Genomic DNA, 24892 nt, shown 5'->3' on the forward strand with positions numbered 1-24892 from the left:
GCCAGAGCGAGCAGGAATAACAAACTGGAGCCAGTGTAACGCCATCCTCCCACAGGTTTTGTACGGGGAATTAATACGGCCGACGTGGCCGCGATTTGGATCAGCCGCAGCAGCGCTATCAGGAATTTGATCGGCAGAAAGCGCTAAAATTAGATGAGGGAGAAAAAGTGTTTCACTCATTTCCTGGCTGTTGTACATGAGCATGTTTACAGTTCTTGCTCGGTGGTTCACATTCATTGGTCACGGGGAGCACTCATGTGTGGAAAACTGAGACAAACATGCAGGAAAAGATCAGAAATGTGTTTGGCAAGGGACTAATTCAAATTTCTACCTTCCCACTCAGTGCTACTAACAGCCTCATGAGCGCGGGGATCGTTTTAGTTTGGATTTTTATATATTTAAAAATAACACATGCGGCTATAACCCTCTTAATTCACCTAATGTTCGTTTTATAACCTAGTATTAGTCTCAACAGTGGCATCTAACGTTCATATTCTATTAATCCCCACGTAGTGTGATTTTATCCAAGACACCCAGAACTGCTTCCCATCATTTAAACAGCTAATCAGTGTAAAATTGCTCAGCAGGTTCCTTCTTGCAAACACTAAGTGATGCCTGCTTATGACCCCCCGCTGCAGCTGTTACCGCAAAGAATCTCTCGACACTAAATGATAATTTAACTTTTAAATTTGGAGCTATTTGACTCGGCTTACTGCTGAAAAAAGAGGCCCAGGGTGCTGAAATTACTTATTATTTCACAGGAGGAGACATTCATCAAAACCGCGACAGTAAATGTACGTATTAGGAATATAGTTTGAGAGAGATTCTGATGGATGCTGAATGTTTTTAACCCACAGGGCGAGGGATTTTTTTTCATTTGCTGTATTGTGTGAAAATCCCGCATATTTCTTATTTAAGGTACAGTCTCTGATTTTTTTTTATATTGTTTTATAGCGTCACAGCTCATAGTTAAGATTCATAGCATCAACAGTGAGCTGAGAGGAAATCTTGTAATCCTGGGCCACAGACACTAAGAAAAGGAGGTGCTTTACTTGGGGATGTATAGATCAAATGACCCTTTATAACAAATATTAGATATATATACAGTTTCATCATACTTTTGTTTGTTTTTGGCTAATGCAGCTGCACATAGGCAAAAATATAAGTGCACTTTGAGATAAGTAAAGCCCTTAAAATATATGTACAACATAATAGTCCTTATACAAAAACAAATTTAAAAACGGTGGAAATGTTGGCGTATCTTTTGAAGACAGACTTAGCAAATGAGTCATGACATACACAAATCATTAGACTTAAACATCTGCTGAAGGAGAGATAGAAACGTCTGTAATGTTCCTCAAATTAACACATGAAACAAACATAAATGCCATTTTTACATCATGTTTTCTTCATTCTTTTGCATCCTCTGAGGTTTGATTGGCGCTTTAATCACGTCGCCTGTTCCTCTGCAGTGCTTAATGGAGAATAGCGCCCGCAGCTGTTTATCTCGTTAAAATCCCAATATTGAAACTTCCCTGTTAGAGTCTACAAAATGTAAGCTAGACTTTCTGGGTTCCTCGCTACACAACAAAAAAGACAACAAGCAAAGTTACACAGTGTCAACATTAGATCACAATACCAGCCAGAAGTCAGAATGCAAGTGAAGCGACTTTACACAACTGCAAACAGAAGAAACCTACAGTGGAGACGAACACAACATTGTCACTCCAAAAATAAACAAAAACAAACAAAACGTTTCGAAAAGGGACAATAATAACATCGAGATGAAGGAATACGTTCACCGGAAAAATTATTCATTCATTATCTACTCACGCTCATTCTGATTCAGTCACGTGAAGTTTCATAGTGCTCAAAACATTTCTGGAGCTTCACAGCAAAACGTTGTTGCTCCTAAACAACCAGAGTAGATGGGGACAACGGAGATAATCCAAGTCTCCAGAAGCCCTGAGATCCCAAACTGAGTTGAAAAGACGTTATTTACATCCTTTGCTGAAAACAGCTCAGCTAAAAGTGTTAGCACGCACCCCGTCTGCTGGAGCCTGACCTCGCGTTGAGGGTTATTTCAAATCTATTTTGGATCCCGGGGCTCCAGAAGAGCCATGGGAATGTGGGTCAGTAGCTAATAACTGAATAACTTATTCTTTAAATTAATCCGTTCCTGGTTTCCTTCCTGTTTTTAATCTGCCTAATGTTCGCAGGTAGCGTATTCTTCTGCAGGTTTTCGACCCTACGTTCAGACAGAAACCTGGCTAATGTGGATCTGCTGTGGCAGGAGGGTTTGGAGAAGATTTTGACTTCATCTCAAGTGTAAACAAAATAGTTTGGACCAACGACAGAACTTTGGAGTTAAAATTTATCGGCAATATACCACAGATAACATGCAAAACATGGATGTCAGGAGTGTTCTGGGTTCTGATGAATACTGGATCTTTAGGACTGTAAAGGTAGACAGAGATGGGATTTGGTTGACCTCCTTGGCTGTAGTGTGCAGGTGTTTATGTTCACAGGAGTGCACCTGACGTCAATGCTACAAGACACTGTCTGGACACCCGACCGTGTCTGTGTGTCTGTGCATGTGTGTATGTGTGTGTTCGAAGGTGTCTTCAAGTCTGCGAGTGGTGTGACTGTGCCGAGGCTTTCTGTGCTAATCTCTGCTAAAGGTGGCAGGTGTCTTAACCAGGCCGTCACCTGGTAACCTACTCACACACACAGACACTCACACACACTGGCTGCCCTCTATCTCTCTCACGTCTCCTTGTCTGACTGTAAGTGTGTTAGCGTCCAGGTTGGCTGCCGTCCAACCTCCCCAGCTGGTAAGAGGGGCAGAGCAGGGCGGCGGAGAGTGAGACGAGGCGGAAAAAAGCAAAAGATGGAGGGAGATTAGAGGTCACTGCTGACAGGGTCGGGGATCCACTCCGGAAAGAAGGATGGGCGTTGAACAATACAAACAGTAAACAGGCTGCAGGTTTTCCTGTAAGTGCGCAATTAGTGGGAGGACGTGCGCCGAGCGGTCTGACCCTTTCCAGGTAGAGAGTTATTAACAGTGCTCTCCTGTCGGTTTGTTCAAACTGTCCAGCTCTTATCAGTGGAGGTCAGACTGCTCTGGAGAGGAGTGGTCAGCCGTGAAACAGCAGCATGAAGCGTGGGCCCTCCACCCACGGTGAATTAGACTGCAGGGTGGTTAGAAACGTTTCCCGTAAAGATGAGTTTACCTCATTTTGAGGATGATCTGGGTCTCAAATCCCTGCCAGATGATTATTACTATCATGCTGCGTTCAAGTGCCTGGTGACACGTTTGACAACCAGCACTTCAGGACACCCACACTGAAGTTCAAGCCATTCATTGCAACAATAATACACATTTAGTTTAGGGGTGTGGATCTGCTCATGTGAGGCCTTCACACAGACAAAAATGTTCATTTTTTTTCACCGCTTAGACCTTTTTTTGCTTAAATCTAGAAAATTCAGTTAGAGCTGCAACGATAAGTTGATTAGAAAACTATTTGCCAACTATCTATTTTCAGTCATTTTTCAAGCAAACGTTTGCTGGCTCCAGCTTCTTAGATTTACAGAATTGCTGCTTTTCTTTGTCATTTATGACAGAAAATGAAGAGTCTTTGAATTTTGGACTGTAAGTTTAATGTAAGTTAGTCAAAATATAAGTCATGAAATGTAAGTCAGAATATTTAAAGGTGCAATATGTAAGAATTGGCATTTAATGCACCTTTAAGTTGATTTTTCCCTTTCTGAGCAAAGTGTGTGGAAAAAAGGACATGAAATAAGAACACAATGGACACAACCTCTGTGTCTCTTTCATTGTTTTTCTCTTCCCTCTCCTCCTCCGACACTGTGGATACAGTACATGGAGGGACAGCTAGAGGAGTGGGACTCACAGATGGTGCCAGAAAGCAGAGGGAGTATTCAAATTATTCTTCACAGTTTGAAGGCTCAGAGATGCCGCAGCAGCCGAGAACGCTCGCTCCGATAAAATCTCACATATTAAAAAGCACAATTAACGATTATTTCTGCAAAGCGGAGCAGCATTGCATCGACTGTATCAGGAGCTAGAAATGCTTGAGTGTGTGTGTGTGTGTGCCAGGCATTGTGCAGCAGCAGCAGTAGCAGCAGCAGCAGCAGCAGCCTCTCGGGTTACTGAAGAATGCATTTGAAGTCAATCACAATGAAGCTTTCTATCTGCCCGGCTCGCCTAGAGGGGATCTCTGACTGGACCAGCCAGAAAATCAACCAAAAAAAAAATCATCTTGGACCAGTTAATCTTCCACTAGCACTGTGTGTGTGTGTGTGTGTGTGTGTGTGTGTGTGTGTGTGTGTGTGTGTGTGTGTGTGTGTGTGTGTGAATCACTGTGTCTATATAACTACCTTTGCCTGCTATTGTTATCTGACTTCCTGCTTCTCAGTGGTAGGTGAGCTGCACCCATTGTTCCTACAGACACACACCATGGTCTTTTCTCTGCCACACAGATGCTGGTAATTGTCATATAACCCTCTCTCTCTCTGTCACACACTAACACCCTCTCATTGTCAGGTTGCTGGTTTAATGTCACACTTTTATAATCTGGCATTTTTTTTTCATCCTAAATTAAAAAATCTGGAACAAATCAGCTCCTGTGTGAAAGCGCAGCACTGTCAGCTCAGGTATAAAATCAAAGCTCTGTGGCTGTAAAAAGAAGTAAAACCAGCTGACACACACACACTCACAATGCAGCTATAGGATAAAATGTATAGTGCAAAGTCTGATGTCAGCTTTAGATCAGGTTTCTACCTGAGTAACCGCAAATGTTTCAGTGGAGGACGCACCTGTGTTCGCTTTGTCAGAACATGACATTCCCCCAACAAACACAGATTCTTTCTCTACGTCAGTTCTTTCCCTGTCCCTCAATTTGATGTTTTCCCCTTCTCCTTTTACACAAGTATACATAATTATATATTCCACGCGCCCAGATTGTTTTAAAATGACTCCAACTGGCACCGCATGTCTCACAATGGCAATGCTTCATGCGTTGCCAAAAACCAGGATTGCATTCAATGTGCAGATCCAGCCGAATACGGCTGTCATCTTACAGTTTCCTTTTATAACGAATGGGAACAAAATGCAGTGGTGGAGGGAAATTGAGGGCAACATACAGATGATTTTGGCCCCGGGTGATGCGTGCGGTGGAGGGGAGCTCGTTGCGTCTCGTTGTGGTTAGTTAGCTATGTGGCGCAGGCAGAAAGTGCAGCTGTTTATAGCTCCTGAAACAGAGGCAAAATGCAGAGCTGGCCCTATTCGAGTCCCCCAAAATCACATAAAAACACACACACACACTGTGATACTGTAGGTCTGAGGGGCATCTGTGTGTGCCTGTACACAGGCACCACAAGCAAAACCTGTTATTATACCCATCCAGACACACGCTGTAATTACATACAATGACGCACTCCTCCTGCCTGCCATACCCTGAATTCACGCGTATAATATTGTAAATTGAACATGTCGAGACACAAGGGGGGTGATTACATATTAAAGGTTTGGATAAACACACATGATACACATTTAAACACACACCAGCTCCCAAAACTGAAACTAAGCAAACAGCAGAGTAGCCTCTGCAGCTCCAGTATGTCCTGGAGGTGGTTGTGTGTATGGGGGACTTGTAAAAGGGGCCCCTGGGGTGGGCGCCGGTGCCGCCTTGGGGGCGGGGTGTGTGTTTATTTAAAGATGTGAGTGTGTTTTTAGGAGTCACGCTGAATTTAGGGGGCTAGCCTGGAGATAAGGAATGGAGTTTAAGATGAAAGGAAAATGGGGCGAGGACGGGGATACACTGGCACAGAGATTGTGGATCCAGAGGAGGGGGAGGCAGAGCGGGAGGGACAGATAGAGGGTGGAGCTGGAGGAGCAGACTGTTTTGATGTTGGCTTTTTAAGGGTTGTTTATTTGACGTTACATAACACCTTTGCTTATGTAGTTAGAGCTCTTAAATGTGTGTGAGAGAGAGAGTGTGTGTGTGTGTGTCTGGAAGCTTCTCACTGGGAGACGGGAATTTCTGTGAAAGGCAAAGGTTGCCCATAGCAACGGCCTTCATTGTAAAACTGATCCTTGGAATACAGCACACACACACACACACACACTCTCACACACACACACACACTGGCACCATGCTTGCACTGAGATGTCTTTTCAGTACTTTTCGGCACTTTCAGGGTTTGAGATCACCAGGACTTCACACACACATTTACTCTCAAAGTGTGAGGCGCACACACACACACACACACACACACACACACACACACTCTCATCCCTCCACTTTGTGAAGCCCATAACCTCGGCGTGTCGAGAGCCAAAGCGACTTCAAGTCAATTTCATTTTCAGGAGGTACATATAGCGTTTCAGCTCCACCTCACGCTGAGATGTGATGGACTGAGATGCTCGGGTTTCTAGATTCCATTATGCTTTTATTGGCTTTTAAAGGCATCAGGTTTCTTCTGTCTGGAGCCGGGGAGGAGCCTCTGCTGCTTCTGTGTGTGTGTGTGTGTGTGTGTGTGTGTGTGTTTGTCCGCAATTAGTATCACACAGGCTAGTAAAGGCACAGCTCCATAGGGCCTCAGGATGGGCTTAAGATTGCTGAGGAGATAAGTTTGTTTTGGTCACATTTTCAGCAGTGGACTGACTGTTTTCCAATACCTGAAGCAAAACTGAGCCTTTTGTTGTTGGCATCACCGCATGGTACTACTTAGTGTGCATTGAGCTGGATCGAGGTTCAAAATGCAGTGATGGAAGAAGTATCAAACTCCTTTACTTCACTGGACGCAGTACCCTGCAAATGCATTTCGACGTATACATATCTGCATTTAAAACTTAAAGTTAAAGCAAGATTATGTAGAAATTTATATTTTGTGTGATTTGGCGCCCCCCACTGTTATTCGTAAACACAAATCCCAGGTCTATAACAATTTGTCCGTAGCTTTCAGATATCCATAAATAAGCGTTCTTTGTAAATGTGAATGTGCTTTGAAAGGCCAGGATAGGTTTATACAGTTACAGTACTCTCTGAAGCGCGTGTGATATGAACTGTAGATTGGAAATGAATATCTTTGCACTGCAGTATGGGCGGTGTCTCTTAAGTGCATGCATTTGATAGCAGTATTAGCTGACCCTGTATGACTTAGTGAGTGCTGTAGTAAGTGTTTAAACATGGCAGGGATGTGGGGTCAAGAGAAAGACAGAGGGATGAATGAAGAGAAAGGCAGGATGAGCCTCAAAGTGACCGGAGGCTGAGGTCAGTCACTTCAGAGGTTCAACCCCCGGACGATCCTCGACTAATCTCTGTTAGCTGACCTTAGCAGGGGTCGTGGGGCAAGCTTGCACTTTTTTTTTCCACAGACGAAATAGGCCTGGATTGAGGTGCAGTGATGAGCAGGGAGGACGCCTTGAAATGATCAACGAGAGACGGTTACAGATCGAGAGCCTTCAGAGTGCAGCTACCAAACTCAAATGTACAGCGACAGTGAGCCCAAAATAGTGCTGATATTATTAAACAACAGCAATATTGATCAAAGATTATCTAAAGTCGTTTATAAAGCAAAATATTTGCTTGTCACAGCTTATCAAATGTGAGGATTTGCTCAGTAAACTAAACATCTTTGGCTTTCGGACTATCAGCCAGACAAAACAAACAGTTTGAAGATGCTGCTTTGTGAGCAGGCATTTTTAGCAACGCTTGGTCCAACTACTGGATGGACTGCCGTGAAATTTGGTACAGATAATAATACGGTGTAACCTACATCACTCTGGTGATCCCCTGGTTTTTCATTACCTCATTACCTTACCATGAGGCTCGCATTTGTGGTTTGTGAAAGTGAAATTTCTCAACATCTATCAGTGGGATTGCCACAAAATGTATTTGGCACATTTCTGTTTCTCTCTGGATGAACTGTAGAAATGTTGGTGAACCCTAAACTTTTGATCGAGCACTGTTGTCAGGTTGACATTTTCATTTTTCCAGAACTTTGATTTATGACCTGCAAGCTGACACGCTAAACTAAGATGGTGAACACGGCAAACTTTACACATGCTCAACATCAGCGTGTAAGCATTGACACTGTGACCATGTTTAGCTTGCTACAGGGAGCATTTAGCGCAAAGCTCAACTGGTGCAGCCTCACACAGCTGCTAGCGTGAATCTAGTCTCTTGCTAGATTAATTAGCTGACTGATTAACCTTTTATCAAGGAAATGTGCCCGATATTCTCTTGTTCGTGCTTCTCAAATGTGAGGATTGGGTGTTTTTCTTTGTTGATTATCATTTGAAACTGAATATCTTTAGGTTTTATCATGTTGGTTGGACAATTAAGAAATTTGAGGACATCACCTTTGGCTTTCGGAATAGGAAATGAGAGTTTTTCGCTGTTTTCTCGCAGTTGGCGCCCTTTTCTAGCACTAACAACAACTGTAGCTTCAGGATAGACAACTGTTGGTTGATTTGCATTGTGTAGAAATGTGAAATAGTGAAACTTGTTTATTTCTGTCGTGATTTTCAAATGTAACTGTAACACTCAAAGATGTCTATCTGAAGTTTCTGCTGTGCTTATTTACTGGGCATCTAGGATACCTAGTAACAGCGCCATCTCCGACTAACTGCTAGTTTTGGGTAAACTCAAGCTGTGATTTTCTTTAGTCTGAGGTTATTTAGGTCTCCAAGCTAACGTTGGTGAAAGTTTTGTTATAAATGAGACATGAAAGCATCAAACGTGCATTTTAGCTTCCTGAGATGTATATTCCCTCTGAGATAACATCATGAAGAAAATTTGATCATATTCAGCTATCTACCTGGAAACAAACATTGTGTTTGGCTCAATAATCAACGATTGAATGATACTGATTGATTGAATTGATGATGGAAAGTGTTGTGAGTGGCAGCCGGAGAGTTCACAAGTTAACTGCCTCTTCGCACTCTGCATGCTACTTTACAGGCTGAGCATAGCTTGTAACTGACACGTTCGCAGAGCCTGAATAAAACCCCCTCTCTCCTTAAAGGCTTTGATGTTCCTCTGCCAAAACCCCAGCTTTAGATCAACTCATTAACTATGCTCCTCCACGGCCTCGCAGACGGACAGATGTTGCCCTGTCCACCATAATGCCGCCCGCACCCCCCTCTCAGACGGTTGTGTGTGTGTCCGCGTGTGCATGTAATCTGCCAAAGTGGTCTCTCTTTTAAATGAAATGACGAACAGCTCAGTCATTCATGATGGATAACTCTAATCTGTGTCATCTGTATCCCCCCCTCCTCCTCTGTGTCTCTCTCAGGGACAGACTTGGTCACCGTCTATCGATGATGAAGGCTCGACGAGAGACGAGTTCTACGACGACGAGGACCTCTACTCAGGCTCCGGCTCTGGCTGTAAGTGCGATTGCGTTTGAGTGTGTGTGTGTGTGTGTCTGTGTGTGTGAGGTGACACACTCACGCCCTGGTGCTTTCAAACTCGACAGCTGCTGGGTTTCAATCTGCTGACCCTGAAGACCCCTCCTCCTCCCTCCTCCTCCTCACTCTGGACTTATTGTCGCTCTGTTCAGCAGATTCACATGCACAAAGGCCGCGCACACACAATTACACGGTGCAGACATGCTGTTTGACCCGACAGACAGGTTTTATACACATTTATAGAAAGTACCTATAAACACAGACACGCCCTCGCAAACAAGCAACAACAAGGGCTCATTTCCCCGAGATCTTATTTACTCTAATCAGATTACAGTCCACACAGATTAGACGATCACACGCGCACCAGCAGTTGTGTGCACCTATCTGCATGTGTCTGTCTGCATTTGAGTGAGCTGGCTGCCCGCGTGTGTAGGAATTACCGACTTAACGTAAATCACATTGGTGTAATTCAGGCTGATTTTCTGATCTGGCTGCATGGCTCTCCTTATTAAGCATGACTCATTGAGGGCTGCCCTCGGTTCAGGCACTGCGCTAGCGGAGGGCAAAATAAATTACAATTCAGAGCAGGAGAGTGCAGATGGGGCACCCCCTGTGGTCGAAACAGCAGCCCCGGCAAATTGCTTTATCTCAAACCGTGATACAGAGCCCTCTGATTCCAAAGGGAAAGCTCATTTTCAACAGGCGGATGTGCGTTCTGCGTCGCTGTCTGCTGCAGAATGTGGCATTTTGAGGCGTGTGATAAGTTTAACAGAAGATGCATTGTTCGAGTCCACATTTCGCTCCTCTCTCCAGCTCCTCTGTCAGCCTTCATGTCTTTGAGCCTGTAAATTCAATTTGTTTCTCTTTCAACCCAGGGAGCTTCACTGCTATATGGCGAAATGAAAGGTGGTATAATGCTATTATGAGATTTAAGAAGAGAATGACTCAGTCGTCAGCACCGTCTCCTCTTCTCTTCTCTCTCTTCTCTCTCTTCTCTTCTCCCTCTCTCTCGTATCCACCTCTGCTTTTTCCGTTTATTTGCTTAAAAATCTCCTTCCATTCTAAAACGGCAAAACAACAACAGTTAAATCTTTTCTTCTCCGTCCTCCGTCAAAACCACACATCCCAGCCAACATCTGGTCTCCGCGGGTAAAACCAACCTCCGTTCTGTCGATGTTTGAGTACAGCTGAACTCACAATTCGCTGCTGTTATTCTAATTTACATATTTTTCCGTTTTTGTTGTCAGACGGTTAAATGAGCAGAAAATAGCGATTTGATTGCGGCTCTGATTGCCGCGCCGAGACGTCAATAAAATCACTGCTTTGTGACCCTGAAGCCATTTGACAAAACAAACATGGCGGTGCTATATGATTGACTTTATTGACATTTGAAATGATCGCAGAGAGGCGAGAGAAAACAGCAGAAACTCGGCTTCTGCTTTATAAATATTGATAAATCTTTTTTTAATCCGTGCGTTGTGTGTTTCCTCCGACCTTATGGAAGTGCAACACTAACTTTAACTTCACCACCAGGTTTACATCATCGTTTCCCTGCCCACACTAAAACAGGAGGCAGGTATGCTCAGATTTAGCCAATATGGAGTGCTATTTTAACAAGGTCCATTTTCAGGTGAGAAAAATGGCAGCTTAGCGTAGATAGAGGTTAAAACCAGAGGGAAGAGGAAGCATTTCCAAATTGAGTCGGCTTAGGACCATCATAGGATTCGCTCATATCTCTGCCCTCAAATTTCCTATACCCTCAAGTTTGATTCTCAGCTGTAACCTCTCAACAACGCCCCAAAAAATAACCTTTAAAATATATTCCCGTTGACTATAGTGTGAAATGTACGCAAGATATGGTGTACACTGCTCTCTATACACAGTCCCACAGTGTGATGTATCACATTTTATGGATCCAAAAAATGTAAATTATGCAACACTACACCTATAAGTGATGACGCACAATGACAGCGTGATTTTTAAGCGTCTGAAATCTTCTTGTCCTTCTCAATAGAGAGTCAATTTCTGAATGTTTATTATATAGAGAGCAGTGAATGAGCACCCAGAGGACTCATTTTTCAAATACAGCCACAGTCTCGGTTTCTGATTTAATGTTTGTGTGGGCTGTGTGACTGTTGAGTGACGAACGGGATGTGTGATTAAGTAAGATGTGTACATGTGTAATTTCTTTGACTCCTCTGCTTCTTAAATTAAAGCTGTGACAAGGAAATTTTCATTTTTTGCTGATTCTGGCGGCCCCTGTAGACAAAGGCGAAACAAAATTAACTTGAGCGCCGTACCACCAGACTACAAAACAGCTCCTTCCTCAGGCTGAGAGTCTCCTCAGTTCATCCTCGATACTTTCATGACTTAAACAAACAGGATAGGTTACAATCTGAGCTGGTGACAGGCATTAAAGGGTAACTCCAACAATTTTACAAATTAAAGTGTGTGTGAAAAAAGTAGTATAAAGCCTTTTGTGGCTCCAGAGAAGCTGCGTGTAATCTGATGAATTGCCTCCAGTGATGTCACTCACTGGGTACATTGCATTGTGGGTAATGTAGGTGACGTTTTTCAAAGAAAGAAGAAAATGTGGAATAAAAAAGGTGATATCTTTGCTTCTGCTGTATGGATTTTGCACCTACATTACCCACAATGCATTAGCCACTAAATGACATCACTGGAGGCAATCTATGACACTACAGGCAGCTTCCTCTGGAGCCACAAAAGACTATATATATATTTAGGTATATTTCTAATTAAATTTCCTCTCCTCTCCAGTTCCTGAGATCAGAGTGAGGCCGACATCGGCGGGCGTGTCCTTCACCACAGAAGAGCCCTTCCTCCTCTCCACCACCCAGGCCACCAGCCCCGCCCCCTCCGCCTCACCTGCAGCCGAGCCGAGCCCTGACCCAGAGGACCCCACCGCCACCCCGCTGCCCACCGAGGCCGATGGAGAGAGCGGTGTGTTCTGGGAAAGAGACAGAGAGCTGGAGAAGGAGAGAGAGAGGGAGGAAGAGAGGGAGAGGGATAGAGAGCAGGAGAGGCAGAGAGAGCTGGAGAAGGAGAGAGAGCTGGAGAAGGAGAGAGAGAAGGAGAAGCAGAGAGAGCTGGAGAAGGAGAGACAGTTGGAGAGGGAGAGGGAGAGGGAACGAGAGAGGGAGCGGGTCCGGGAGATGGAGCGAGAGAGGGAGAGGGAGAGAGAGCGTGAGCGAGAGAGGGAGCGTGAGAGAGAGAGGGAGAAAGAGAGAGAGAGGCAGAGAGAGCGTGAGCTTGAAAGAGAGAGGGAGCTGGAGCGAATCAGGGCCGCTGCCCAGACCACCGCCGCCCCACGATCCCCTGCTGCCATCCCGGTGGTGACCACCAACCCAGCAGACAGCACTGCAGAAAGTGCAGCGCCCTCTGCCGGTTCGGACGACCTGAGCACCACAGAAGAAGAAGAGGACGTCTACCTGTCGCCTGAACCTACATCGTTTTACCCAGGCTTCGATATGGAAACCACCACAGATGAAGACATGCCCAGCACAGCAGAGACCACCCCTGAGCCCACGACGGCTGCGCCTACCACCACCGCCGCCACCACTGTCAAGACCAGGGTCCCCTTCAGGCCCAGGGTTCCTATGACGACAGCCACTCAGGCAGTGCCAACAGAGAGGACGACCCGCCCACAGCAGCCCACAACTGCACAGGTGAGTTCAGTCAGCAAACCCACGTTATTGTACTGATATGTAAGCAATAAACAATAATAACTTCCTCCCGTAGGCGAGCATCAAATCAGAGTTATGTAAAAATGTGAGTTTCAGGGTTTTAGAGGAAATTAAGTGGTGGAACTATTTCTCGATAAACAACAGTTTATCCATCCACCCAGTCAACCAGCCTGGCATAGTCACGACGACAAGATTCTGGGAAGTCACGGCGCCAAGACTTTGTTTGCCAAGAGTTATTTATAGCATATAAATCCCTCTGAAACCGCAAATTGTTGGTTTTACATTACTGTTTGTGTAGTGATTAAACAAACAACATACAGCATGTTTAATATGTAACAGCTCCGCATTAAAATGTATAAAGCGACTCAGCCTGCTGTGTACATGCATCATCTCAAATGTTTCCAACAATATTCCTCAGCGAGTGAGGAAGGAGGATAGTGAACATGACTAAACCTGCCACGTCAGATGTGTTCATTGGCAATGGTGGTTGTTTCACACTAAAGACAACGACTCCCATGATCCCATGCTCCTTCACGACGTCATCAAACTAAGTCTTTTGTCTGTACTGTTTTGAGTGAGAGACCCCAAGCAGGAGAAATTACATATTCCACATTTATTTAGACTTTAGAGGTGCAGGTAAACATATTTTTTAACATAAGCCTGAGGCATGTTATTCATTTCCCTTAGTTTCCAGTATATATGCTAAGCTAGGCTAATCACCTCTGGTCTCCAGCTCTATACTTAATGTACAGACATGAGAGTGGTATCAATCTTCTTATCTCACTCTCAGAAAGAAAGCAACTTTCTGTAATGTCCAGGCTAGCAGTTTCCCTTTGTTTTCAAGTATTTATGCTAAGCTAGGCTAATCACCTCCGGTCTCCAGCTCTATACTTAATGTACAGACATGAGAGTGGTATCATTTTCTCATGTCACTCTCAGAAAGAAAGCAATTATGCACAGTGTCCAAAATATAAAACATTTCCTTTAGCAAAACAAGCTTAGCAGTTGTGTATGTTACTCATACAGGAGTTGATAGTGTGTTAGTTGAGGACTATTTTGAGTTGTAAATTAATTCACATTTGAGTATTTCCAGCAGCAGGATGGTGTATGTAGGATTGAACCAAAGTAAACCATGCCCATGCTCATGATGATGACAGAACATGTCACTTGTGGCTTATGTGTTTGTTTTTTTTACACAAAAAGCAGCTTTGTGCTGCAGAAGAATACGCTATGTCATGGTTTAGCTACAAAGGCAGTACTTCAGGAATCAATTCATTGTTGGTTCTGTTCAACTTAATGAGAACTGTTTAGACTGCAATAAGATCAATAAATATCGATATCACCAGCCTTTCCCTTTAAATGTGGCATAAACACGAGAAGTCATAAAAGAGCTTTGCCTCAGTGAAATGCAGTCTAAAGTTGGCAAAATGATGATTTAAGTCAAGAACTATCTGATCAAAGAATAAGTGAATGAGACCACAAATCTGTACTAATGGACTCATTTTGGTCAGAACCAATAAACTATTGAGGTTTGATAACCAGCCCTAAATCTGCCTGCCTCTTAAACACTGACAGCTTAGTCATTTACAGACCAGAGCCATTTTCTCTGATTAGTGTGCTTCTGTTTATTTGCGTCAGTGCTGCATTAAAGCATGATGCATAAAGATTTGTCTGGTTTTCCACGTTGTAATTGAGCTGCCAGATTTTATGAAGTGTGTATATGTGTTGGATAATATACAACTTTCCCCCGCTGAGAACATACAGAGGCCCATTGTTTTAAAGGCGAACATGTGCCATGGAAAGTTCTCCGTTTGTGTTGGTTTGGATGAGTTTCAGTGCAGCGGCTCCATGGAACAAATGTGATTACATCAAATGTAAATTTCCTGTCGTTAGTCTCACTTTTCTCTCTCCGTCTCAGGAGGCTAACAACGACATGGGTGCTGCGGGGACGAGTGGAGATTTCGAGATCCCCGTTGATCGCCGTAACGATCTCGGTCGAGGTATGATGCCAGAGGAGCCCGATCTGATCGGAAACACGGTGGACGGAGGAAGCTCTGCTGCCCAGCTGCCACAGAAGAACATCCTGGAGAGAAAAGAGGTGTTAATAGGTAGGCATCTCCCTGTAAAGTGATTTGTAAAGTCTTCTCTAAATGTTTGTCCTGGTCACCCAGCTCTGTGTCTGTCCGTCCGTCTCGCTGTGTGTCCGTCTGATCCTGTCTGTCATGTGAACCGCTTGGTAGTCACCTCTTAGAGCAACAGATTTCATCCCCCGTTGCCTCCTATTCTTTCCCTGCTTACTGGGAGCTGCTAAGATAAACTGGCAGTAACTCGCGTTCAAGTAGTTGCAGATTCATCACGATAAGTGAATGTGCTACTTAGCCCCGTTTGACCCATTGAGAACAAGCAATCCTCTTCTTGGGTTCTCCAACCCCTCCTTTCTCCCCTCTTTTTCTCATCATTTTCCCTCTGGGCAAATCCAATTTCTTTTCAAGTGCCGCCCTCTCCTCTCCTCATCCCAAAGAGCTGTTGTAGAAAGTGAGGGCGCAGCCAACTTGCCTGACCTGACCGGCTCTCTGTCTTTCCTTCAGCTGTTCTGATTGGTGGACTGGTGGCTGTGGTTTTCGCTGATTTCCTGGTCATTGGTAAAGAGCAGGAGGCAACAGATATTAGACTAGACTTTCTGTGTGATAGAAGCAAGTTACAACCCCACATATCAGGCTCACACATTCATATATAGTGCTGTACCTGTGTAGGCGTTGTCATCATCTATTTTTGACTTTTCACACTGATTCAGAAGATTTTTTGCCAACATTATAAGAAAGTTTGTCAGTTCAATAGGGTGAAATAAAATTCTGAAATTGTGTTTGAAGGTTCAGGTTATTTGTGCTCCGGTTTCAAATCGTTTGCTACATTATCTGTGGTTACATGGACAGTCGTGAACCATCTGCTGAAAATATAACAGAAGAAGAAGAATAAGATGTTTTTTTTAATGACTTTATTGAGGAAATTCAAGTCATTCATTCATTAGTTAATAATACTTAATACAATTTTCAAGATGGACCCACATCATATCCTGTGAACAATATTAGCGTTTCAGTTGAAAACTTGTATGTTGAAGTAAACATGTATGTAACGCTGTGATCCTCCCCTCTCACTGAAGTGTCATAGTGCAGAAACAAGTGATGGGGGGCGGAGTGGCTGAGACAGAGACACCCTTCACCCTGTTACAAGACACTGTACCATCAAAATGATGGCTATTGTTCTGATTATCTGGGGATATGAGGGTCTATGTTAATGCAGCAACTGATTGCTGTTGTGTTTCCTTCATATAGTTTTTCATCAAAGACTATTACAGGTGCAATATATCAAAATTTGATCTGATGATGGTGCCTGACTGAGATCAGCAAATCACAAATCAAAGTTCATGTTAATCAGCGGGACCGATGTGGTGGACGGACCCATCCACATTGTTAGCGTGGCTACAAATATTTCTTTCAGTCACTGTGTGATGGTAATAAAGATCTGATATCATGGATTCTAGAAAAAGGAGTCCATCATGTCTTTTTTATGAGAAACTGCAACTCCAATATCACAATTGTCTTTCACAGTAAAATCAGAGATAGTTGAACTTTAAGACATTTTTTAAAAATTAGATTTAATCACAAGAAATGGTGTGAAAAGTCAAGAGCGGCGAACACTTTTGCAGTGACGGTGCTTTGGTGAAAAGTTCTGCTGTTTTAAATACCCCAGCCGATGCACTCTGATATTGGCAGTAATGGAATGAACAAAGTAAACACCTCCCACACAATAAATGGAGACAAAGTGTTCCTCCAGCATTTTGGAGAATAAACAGTTTGTTCTCCGTTTTGGCGTCGATACCAATTAGTTTAACGAGGGAAAGTTATTTTTCCCTCTTGATAACCACACATTAATCTATCGCACACAGTTCATTAGTGACGTGTGGCAAGGAAGCTGCAGCTGCTGCAGCTTGGTTACACCAGCCCCATCGGGCTAAACTGCTATGTAGCACAAACACACACACACAGACACACACACACAATGTACGTTGGCACATTCAGGCTCATCAGTCTTCACTTAGCAGCTAGAACGTAGCAACGCTGTGGTAGCTGTGGGGATATAGTCTGCTGCAGGATGTGGCTCTAATGGTGTTTTAGTGTTTGTTTATGTGTGTATGTCAGAGAGTGTCTCTGTTTTCTAAGATACCCACCGTCTCTTTCTATCTTTCCTCAGCGGTGATAGTTGGAGGAGTAGTGGGCGCCTTGTTTGCAGCCTTCCTGGTGATGCTGCTGGTGTACAGGATGAAGAAGAAGGACGAGGGCAGCTACACGCTGGAGGAACCCAAACAGGCCACCGTCACCTACCAGAAACCAGACAAGCAGGAGGAGTTTTACGCATAACACTCGTATGGCGGAGAGACACACCGCACATCGAGGGAGAGAGAAAGAGCGAGAGAGAGAAGAGAGAAAGATACTCTAAGCCCCCGTCCTCCTCCTCCTCCTCCTCCTCCTCTTCGTCGCCTTCCCCCTCATCTGCTCGCCTCTCCTCATCCCTCTCTCCTCTCGTCTCCAAAACACTTGAGAGCGCCTTTCTCTCTGCAGACTTGGAACTTTCTTTTCAACGAAGAAGAGGACAAAAAAACAAAAAACAAACAAAAGGAACAAAAAAAAAATCCAAATATATTCTGAAAAAAAAATAACACATACACACGAGATGTTTTTAAAGTAAATGTTGTTATTAATATTCTACAGATTCTTTTGTTCTGTATGTAATGATATGATTATTTTGTAAAAAAATGACAAACGAACAACAAAACAAAACACGAGCTCTTAACCTGTGTTTTCGAGCACAAAAAAAAGTTCCTCCTCTGTTTTTATGGAGCGAATGAAAAGGCTAAAAAGAAAAGAGGAGAAGAGAGGGGTGGAGCGAGCGGGGCGAGCCACAAAAGAAAAAGAGAGGGGGTGGGCTCGACTCTGCCTCTCACTCCCCCCCCCAAAAAATCCACACAGAGCGTCTGGTTGGCCGCACAGAGCCCAGGGTCAAAAGGTGAGAGGAAAGGTCTCTTTTGTGCCTTCCATCCCTCTGGTGCTCAAAGACGCATACGCACATCCATGCAGCCACATGAACACGCACACACACACACACACAAATGCATACACACAGAGTTGTATCTGCTCGAAGGTGGCTCTGACCTCTCTCTCTGTGCTCGGCCAACCAGAATACGGCGACCGACCCTCCGCGTGTTTCTCAACGCCGAGGAGCCGCTGTGGAAAACGTCGGCTGGTCCATCTGCTCCTCTAAGCTGTACAAAGACTAGTTACGGATAGTAATAATAACCAATAATATATCAATGTTTTGGGCTGGATGGTGAATAATAATAATAATAAAACCATAATAATAATGATAATAATAATAATAATTCTTGAAACAGGAGGATGTGTATTTAGCAGTTTTAAAAAAAAAAAAAGTTTATATGTAAATATCAGCGTATCCTTTCTGGCATCACTAACCATCTGCATGATCATGAAGAGTTTTTATCCATCACATCCGTCATCACTTCTAGATGAGCTGTGCTCTCGTCAGCCACATGCACAAACACACACACACACACACTTACAAACACACACACACACAAGTGCAGACATCACACAGACTTTGAATCTACTGTAAATCATATCATTCAAACACATATCAAACCCATCCTCATCGTCATCCTCATCGTCGTCATCGTGATAGTCATCACTCGTTGAAACAAGCGAGATCAGGTGGTTTCAATATGTTATTGATTAGTTATGGATCAGTTACCGGTTGGTTTAGAGTTTGGTCTGTTTGTGTAAAAGCACAACTACGCGTCCAGTCATCACCTCATCTGATATCTTCCCTCCCTCCGTCACTCGCACACCTTTTTGCATGCCTCACTTTCCTTTTTTTCTTTCGCCATTGGCTCTCTGTTCGGGGATGGGAGGGGCCTCTGGGAAGCGAGAGGGGCTTTAATGAAAAAAGTGTGAATCCTCGCAGGGAAGTTGCTCCCGCATGCACTAATTCGGTCAAAATCACAACTTTTGTCATGGAAGCTTTGGTTACGAGGAGAAAACAGCTGTCGAATTAGCGTTTCTGGGGTCAACTTGAACCTGCCGTCGGGCTCTTTTTTTGTTCGGGGAAGGGGACAACGGGGGGAAAAGGGGTAAGGATTCGGTTTGGGAATGTGAGGAGACAGGAGGGCTGTGCTTCTATCTAAGAGATTGTAACAATAACCACACCAGTGCGACTGGGCTAGTAGCTTCTATTATACTCAGTACTGTAGAACAAAAATGCATGGGAGTCAAAACTATACTAGTCTGGGTGTGTGTGGATGCCTGTGTGTGTGTGTCTTTGTGTGTTTGAAAGAAAAAGAGGGGCGAGTTAAAGTCGGAATGTACTGTGGTCGAGTGTGTGTTTACCTACTCCAGCAGTTCTCACGCTCTTCCACAGACAGGTAACGCACCTCTTCCACTCCTGTGTGTGTACGTCGCCTGCCCACCTCGCCACTGTGTGCGAATATGTTTGTGTGCGTGTGTGTGTGTGTACACCTCATCTAAGCCACCACCTGTATGTGTGTGTGTGTGTGTGTGAGTGCTTCACCTTGGTATTTCACAGCAGACTCTTGTGTACACTGACTAGCCTGTCGACGTGTGTGTGTGTGTGTGTGCGTCTGCGTGTGTTTAGTCTGTTCACTGCTGAATTCGGGGCAGCTGGTCCCTCACAGTGGCTTTCACACACACTGACTGTCTTTTCACTGTCTGTCTGCCTGTCTGTCTCTCTGCCGCAGGACAGACCGACAGACGACGCGCCACTTTCTCACAGGCAGGAATGATCTTAACACGTACTGTCTTTTCTAAAGTGACTGTCGAAGTGTAAACATGTGTGTTTGTACCCATCTAAGCCTGCGTAGCCAAATAAGACGTGTGTGTGTCTGTGTGTGTGAGAGAGAGGGTGAATTTGTTTGTGAGTAAAGGTATGCATGTGTGTGTGTGTGAGTGTGTGTGTGTGTGTGTGTGTGTGTGAAGCCCGATGGAGGCTACACTACTCTATGTTTGCTGTTCCCATTCCTGTTTTTATACATTTGCATTTTTTTAAGGCTGAGTTTCTGTCATTGGCTGAGTGAGCGAGAGGAGGCGGATCCTCCACGCCACCGCCCTGTCACTAATCTGCCACTCTGTTCCAAATAAAAAACCTGATTGGGTAAATCTGTCCTCTCTTGTCTTGTTTTTTTTTTTGTTGTAAAAGGATAAACCAAGGACACATGTCATTTTCCATTCTGCTGTCAGTGTCCAGTCTGCTCTCCATTAGATACAACTGTTGTTTAAACCAAACCACAAAGAACAAGCACACGATGATCCCAATACGCTCTCTCTCAGCACTTGAAAAATAAAAACACTGAAAAATACAGTATTCCTGAATGTGAAGCTATACAGCAGCTGGTTAGCTTAGCTTAGCATAAAGAATGGGATCAGGAGGAAACGGCTAGCCCGGTTCCGTCCACTGGTAAAAAAAGAAGAATAAAAAAAGAATCTGCCCACCATCACCTCTGATAAAGGTCAAGTTCTGGTTTCAAACAGTTATGCAGTTCTGCGCTGGACTATTTCTGTGGTGTGAGCTTTAGTTTTAGTGTGGTGGGAGGCAAACTTTGTTACCTAATACCTTGGCAACTCTGCACAATAGCGACAGGAGGTCACACACAACAAGATCACACGTGTGAGACGTGACATGGGAATTTATCGGCCCGAGCAGTCCAAGGTCTCGGTGCGCTGTTTTTGCCGAGGAAGGATAAGGAGGATGCATGGAAAGCAAGGATTTATTTTGCACTGAAAAAGCAAAGATGACACAGTTACAAATACTGAACAGCTTGTTTGCATGTATTCTGATAATGATAGTAGCTGTTATTGCGCCTGCTTTGTACAGAGATTGGGTTCAGAGAGCTACTGTGGATGACAGCAGAGGAGAGAGGGAGAGAGGAGAGGAGTGTCTGCTCTCAGTGGCTGTAGCTCGTTCCTGGTACCAGATATTTAGCCTGCTACATATCCAGCAGCCGTCGGCAACACGTTTGCGAGCTATGGCTGGATCACGTCTTTGAATGGTTCACACACACTATTCATTGTTCACCGGAGCAAGCGCTGATCTGCCTCTGATCTGGGACTATTAGTCAGCGACGGCAAGGTCAGGGCTACAATCCTGTAGTGTGAACTTGGCATAATCTAAGCTAACTGGCAGCTGGTTGGAGCTTGTATCAATCTTCTTATCTCACCCTCGGCAAGGAAGCGAATAAGTGTCAAACTAGTCCTTTAAGGTCCAAGCTCCATTGTTTGCAGAGAGAAACCCACCAGTACTCCTGTCCTGGAAAAACACTACCTTGCTCAGGATTTTTGATGAAGTATTTTAATCAATGCCTTTAAAATGCACCTCACAGCAAGACAGTCCCTTGTTTGAACCTAGAGCCCTCTGTGTGACTCTGCCGAAGGATAAGGAGGTAAAGATAACGATGAATGGGCTGAAGGACTTTTAGGATTGCAGGAATTACATAATAAATGAACATTTTTTGCTCTTGTGGCCCAAATCACACATTCTTCTCACTCATAAAGCAAACAGTGGGGAAAAAAAGCTTTTCAGTAAAGCAAAGAGTGTCGCTGTGTTGGAGAGGGACATAATTTGAGGAATTAAATGCAATTAAAATATAGTCAGAACACCCTGTTAGCCTTCTCACTATCACCACATGCACCTGCTGGAAGAGCTGCTTGTCTAGGCTACTTAAACATGGAGTTAATTAATACTTAACCTGATTCTACTTGAGTAATATTTAAGTTGAGTGCTGTTACTGGGACTTCATAAATAGTAGTCCCCAGACCCCCATTAAAGCTGCAGTTTGGGACATTTCTAACTGACTTAAAGGGTCACTTCACCCAAATTACAAAAAAATAAAAATATTTTTTCACTTAACATCCAGTATGGCAGTGCATTCAAGATTGATCCAGACTTGTGATATCAGACCCTGACATTTCTACTTCTACCTTGACTGATTTGAAAGAACGTATATACACTCTTCTTTAAAGCTGAAACCTTTACTGTAGCTGCTAGGCTAAAAGCGTTAGCGCGCAGGAGGTCTGAAGTGGGTGCATGAGCTCGACCGCTCGTCAAGGGTGTAAATAACATCTTTGGATCTCAGGGCTCCTGGAGGTCTTGGATTACACTGGCTGTCTGGAAACACTTAATGGGTTTTTTGGGGTTATTATTTTTTTTTACGTTTTAAAACAAGTCCCCATCTACTTCAGTTGTTTCGGCGAATGCTGCAAATGTTTCATGACCTATGAAATTTCACCGGACTTTCCATCAGCATGAAGGTGAGGAGATAATGACTGAGCGTTCATTTTTGGATTAACTTTTCCTTTAATACAATTTGTGGCGCTCTCAGCAATCATACCATTTAAGAACAAAGTGTCCTGGTTACTCTTGCTAATCCAGAACAGGCTGTTGTCAGTGTGGTCTTTGGATTATCCAAAGTAACCAGGACATTGTTGCTGGAAGACACACACCACTGAATTATTTAAATGTGATTTTTCTAGCTGTGAGCATTACTAAATAAATTCTTCTTGTCTCCACTTCACTGGGCTGCAGGAAAAAAACAATCTCAGACAGTTTTCTCAAAACAAAACAGTTGCATTGCCCAATACCCCTGGATGTAAGTGAAAAAATATGGTGTTTTTTTTGCAATTTGGTTGATCTGAACCTTTTGATCCTCTGTCTTCTTGGCTATAGCTCAACTTCCCCCTGGTGCTGGATTAAGTTTGAGGCCCAGGATTTGTTTGTTTCTTCACAGTGAGTTATAAAAGGCTGCTCAGATTTTACAATCTGAAGAACTTACATACATTCAAAAGAACTTGCACACAGACACGAAGTCTCACTCGAGTGTTGTCACACTCCAGCATTAGCTTGGCCTTCATACCACTTCTAACCCAGTGACATGTACACCACCCTGTATGCAGAGCTACTGTATGATCACAGCCTCTTAACAGCCCATTTACACTTACTGAGCTCACCAGACACTCGAGGGAGGACCAGCCAGAGATGTTGTTATACTTAAGTCATCGTATAAAAATGTACTTATGAAGAGATTGGGTAAACTGTCCGTAGGGATTTGTGAGCAGACAGGAAAGGAAATTATTCTTAACGGAGCCTCAGTTTACATTCTTTGCATCAAACCAGATGAAACCAAGGTCACCTGATGTGGAGGAGTCTGCAGATGGCCTTTCTGTGAATCCAGCCTTGGGTAGTGGGCTGCTGATATGGAAATGTACCTCACACAAAGGATGAGGGGGGTTTTATCTCAGTCCTCTTCTGTGTGGGAGGGGTAAAGTCGGGGTAGGCAGGAGAAGGTTTAAGATCCTGGGGTCCTATCAGTACCCCATCTGGTGGGTAACAGAGGAACAACTGCAGCAAGACTGGAAGATGATGTTAACCTGCCATTTTCATCACTGACATGCAATAGTTTGGATTGGGAGCTGTGCACGCAACTGAATAATAGATAGTGAGCTGTTACATGTGCACTTTATTCAACAAAGGCTTTGTGTTGGCCTGTTTTAGGATTTTGTGGAATAAGAAGCTCAAAGGATCAGCGTTATTTATCCTCAACTTACAGCTGAGGACTCGCAGGATAAATCTGAGGGGTCGCAAGATTATTTATTGGAGTGGGAAGCAGTACAAACATGTTTATGATGTACACAAAGTCATGCTTTATCCTAGAATAATCTTTTGTCTTTTCTCTTGTAAATTACGGAATATTTTTTAACCTTATTTATTCAAAGAAAGGAGGAGAATCAGTCTTTGTTTGAGCTGATTACAACTTAAAACTGATGAAAAAAGGTAGCCATCTTATTCTTAACAGGATACCTTGTGTGAATTTCAGCCGCAACTTCTGTCGCATCATGTCACTTAACCGGATCCGGCCTTTTCCATGGCAACAGGACGCTAATCCTCTTTCTTACGTCTTTGGTTCAGCATATCATTCATTCATAAAGCTTTTTTTTTACCGCCGATCACCGGAAGTAACACCCATAATCGTTTGCCTGGTAACCTCCAGCTTCCCCATTGACCTCCCCAGGAAACTCGTGGATACATTACTTTGTTTTAGGGGCTCTTAAGCTACAAAGTATTGTTTCTCTGTTATCGCAAAGGCTTTCTTCAGTTTTCTGGTGTCTTCTGGCCTGTTTATAGGAAACATACAGTAAATCTGAAAGAAGATCAGCCTATCAGCGACTAACAGTCGAGTCAACCTGCACTGAAATCCCAAAACACATTACAAGTAATAGTCTTTTATTAAGCTACAGTCTAATTTTATGGTGATATGATTCACAGGGGTGTGATTATTTTTAATTACAAGCTACATGGAGTTTTACTTTTACACCCCCCAAAAACTGCAATAATCTAATAGTGAATTTTATTGCGAAATTCACCCCAGTTCTCACATAATTATCATCATTATTGCACATTATAGTGATACAGTGGAGGTTATGAGGTGATAATTGAAATTCACAGATGTACTATGAATATCAATTGTGGAAGACCGTTTATTTCGGGAAAAGCACAGACAATGTAAAAATATTCCATTTCGAGTTTATTTCCTGCATTTAAAATCCTGCTTAAATAAAGGGTTAACAATGTACAGAGTTAGTTTCAATCAGTGGCTGCTAACCTGTGA

General features: G+C 43.6%; 1 protein-coding gene across 1 annotated transcript in view; it reads left to right on the top strand.

The window, feature by feature from the left end:
- sdc3 (syndecan 3) overlaps positions 1 to 20395 on the top strand; it is a 39572-nt gene extending 19177 nt beyond the window's left edge. Inside the window, exons 2-5 of the mRNA XM_084379503.1 lie at positions 9325 to 9418; positions 12221 to 13128; positions 15065 to 15254; positions 17398 to 20395. Of these exons, the coding sequence (XP_084235629.1) occupies positions 9325 to 9418; positions 12221 to 13128; positions 15065 to 15254; positions 17398 to 17564 (1359 nt within the window). The 3' untranslated portion in view covers positions 17565 to 20395. The remainder of the gene's footprint in view (positions 1 to 9324; positions 9419 to 12220; positions 13129 to 15064; positions 15255 to 17397) is intronic.
- The last annotated feature ends 4497 nt before the right edge of the window (positions 20396 to 24892 follow it).

Source organism: Pagrus pagrus (assembly GCF_965226575.1).
Source record: "Pagrus pagrus genome assembly, chromosome: 17".
NCBI classification, from domain to species: Eukaryota; Metazoa; Chordata; class Actinopteri; order Spariformes; family Sparidae; genus Pagrus; species Pagrus pagrus.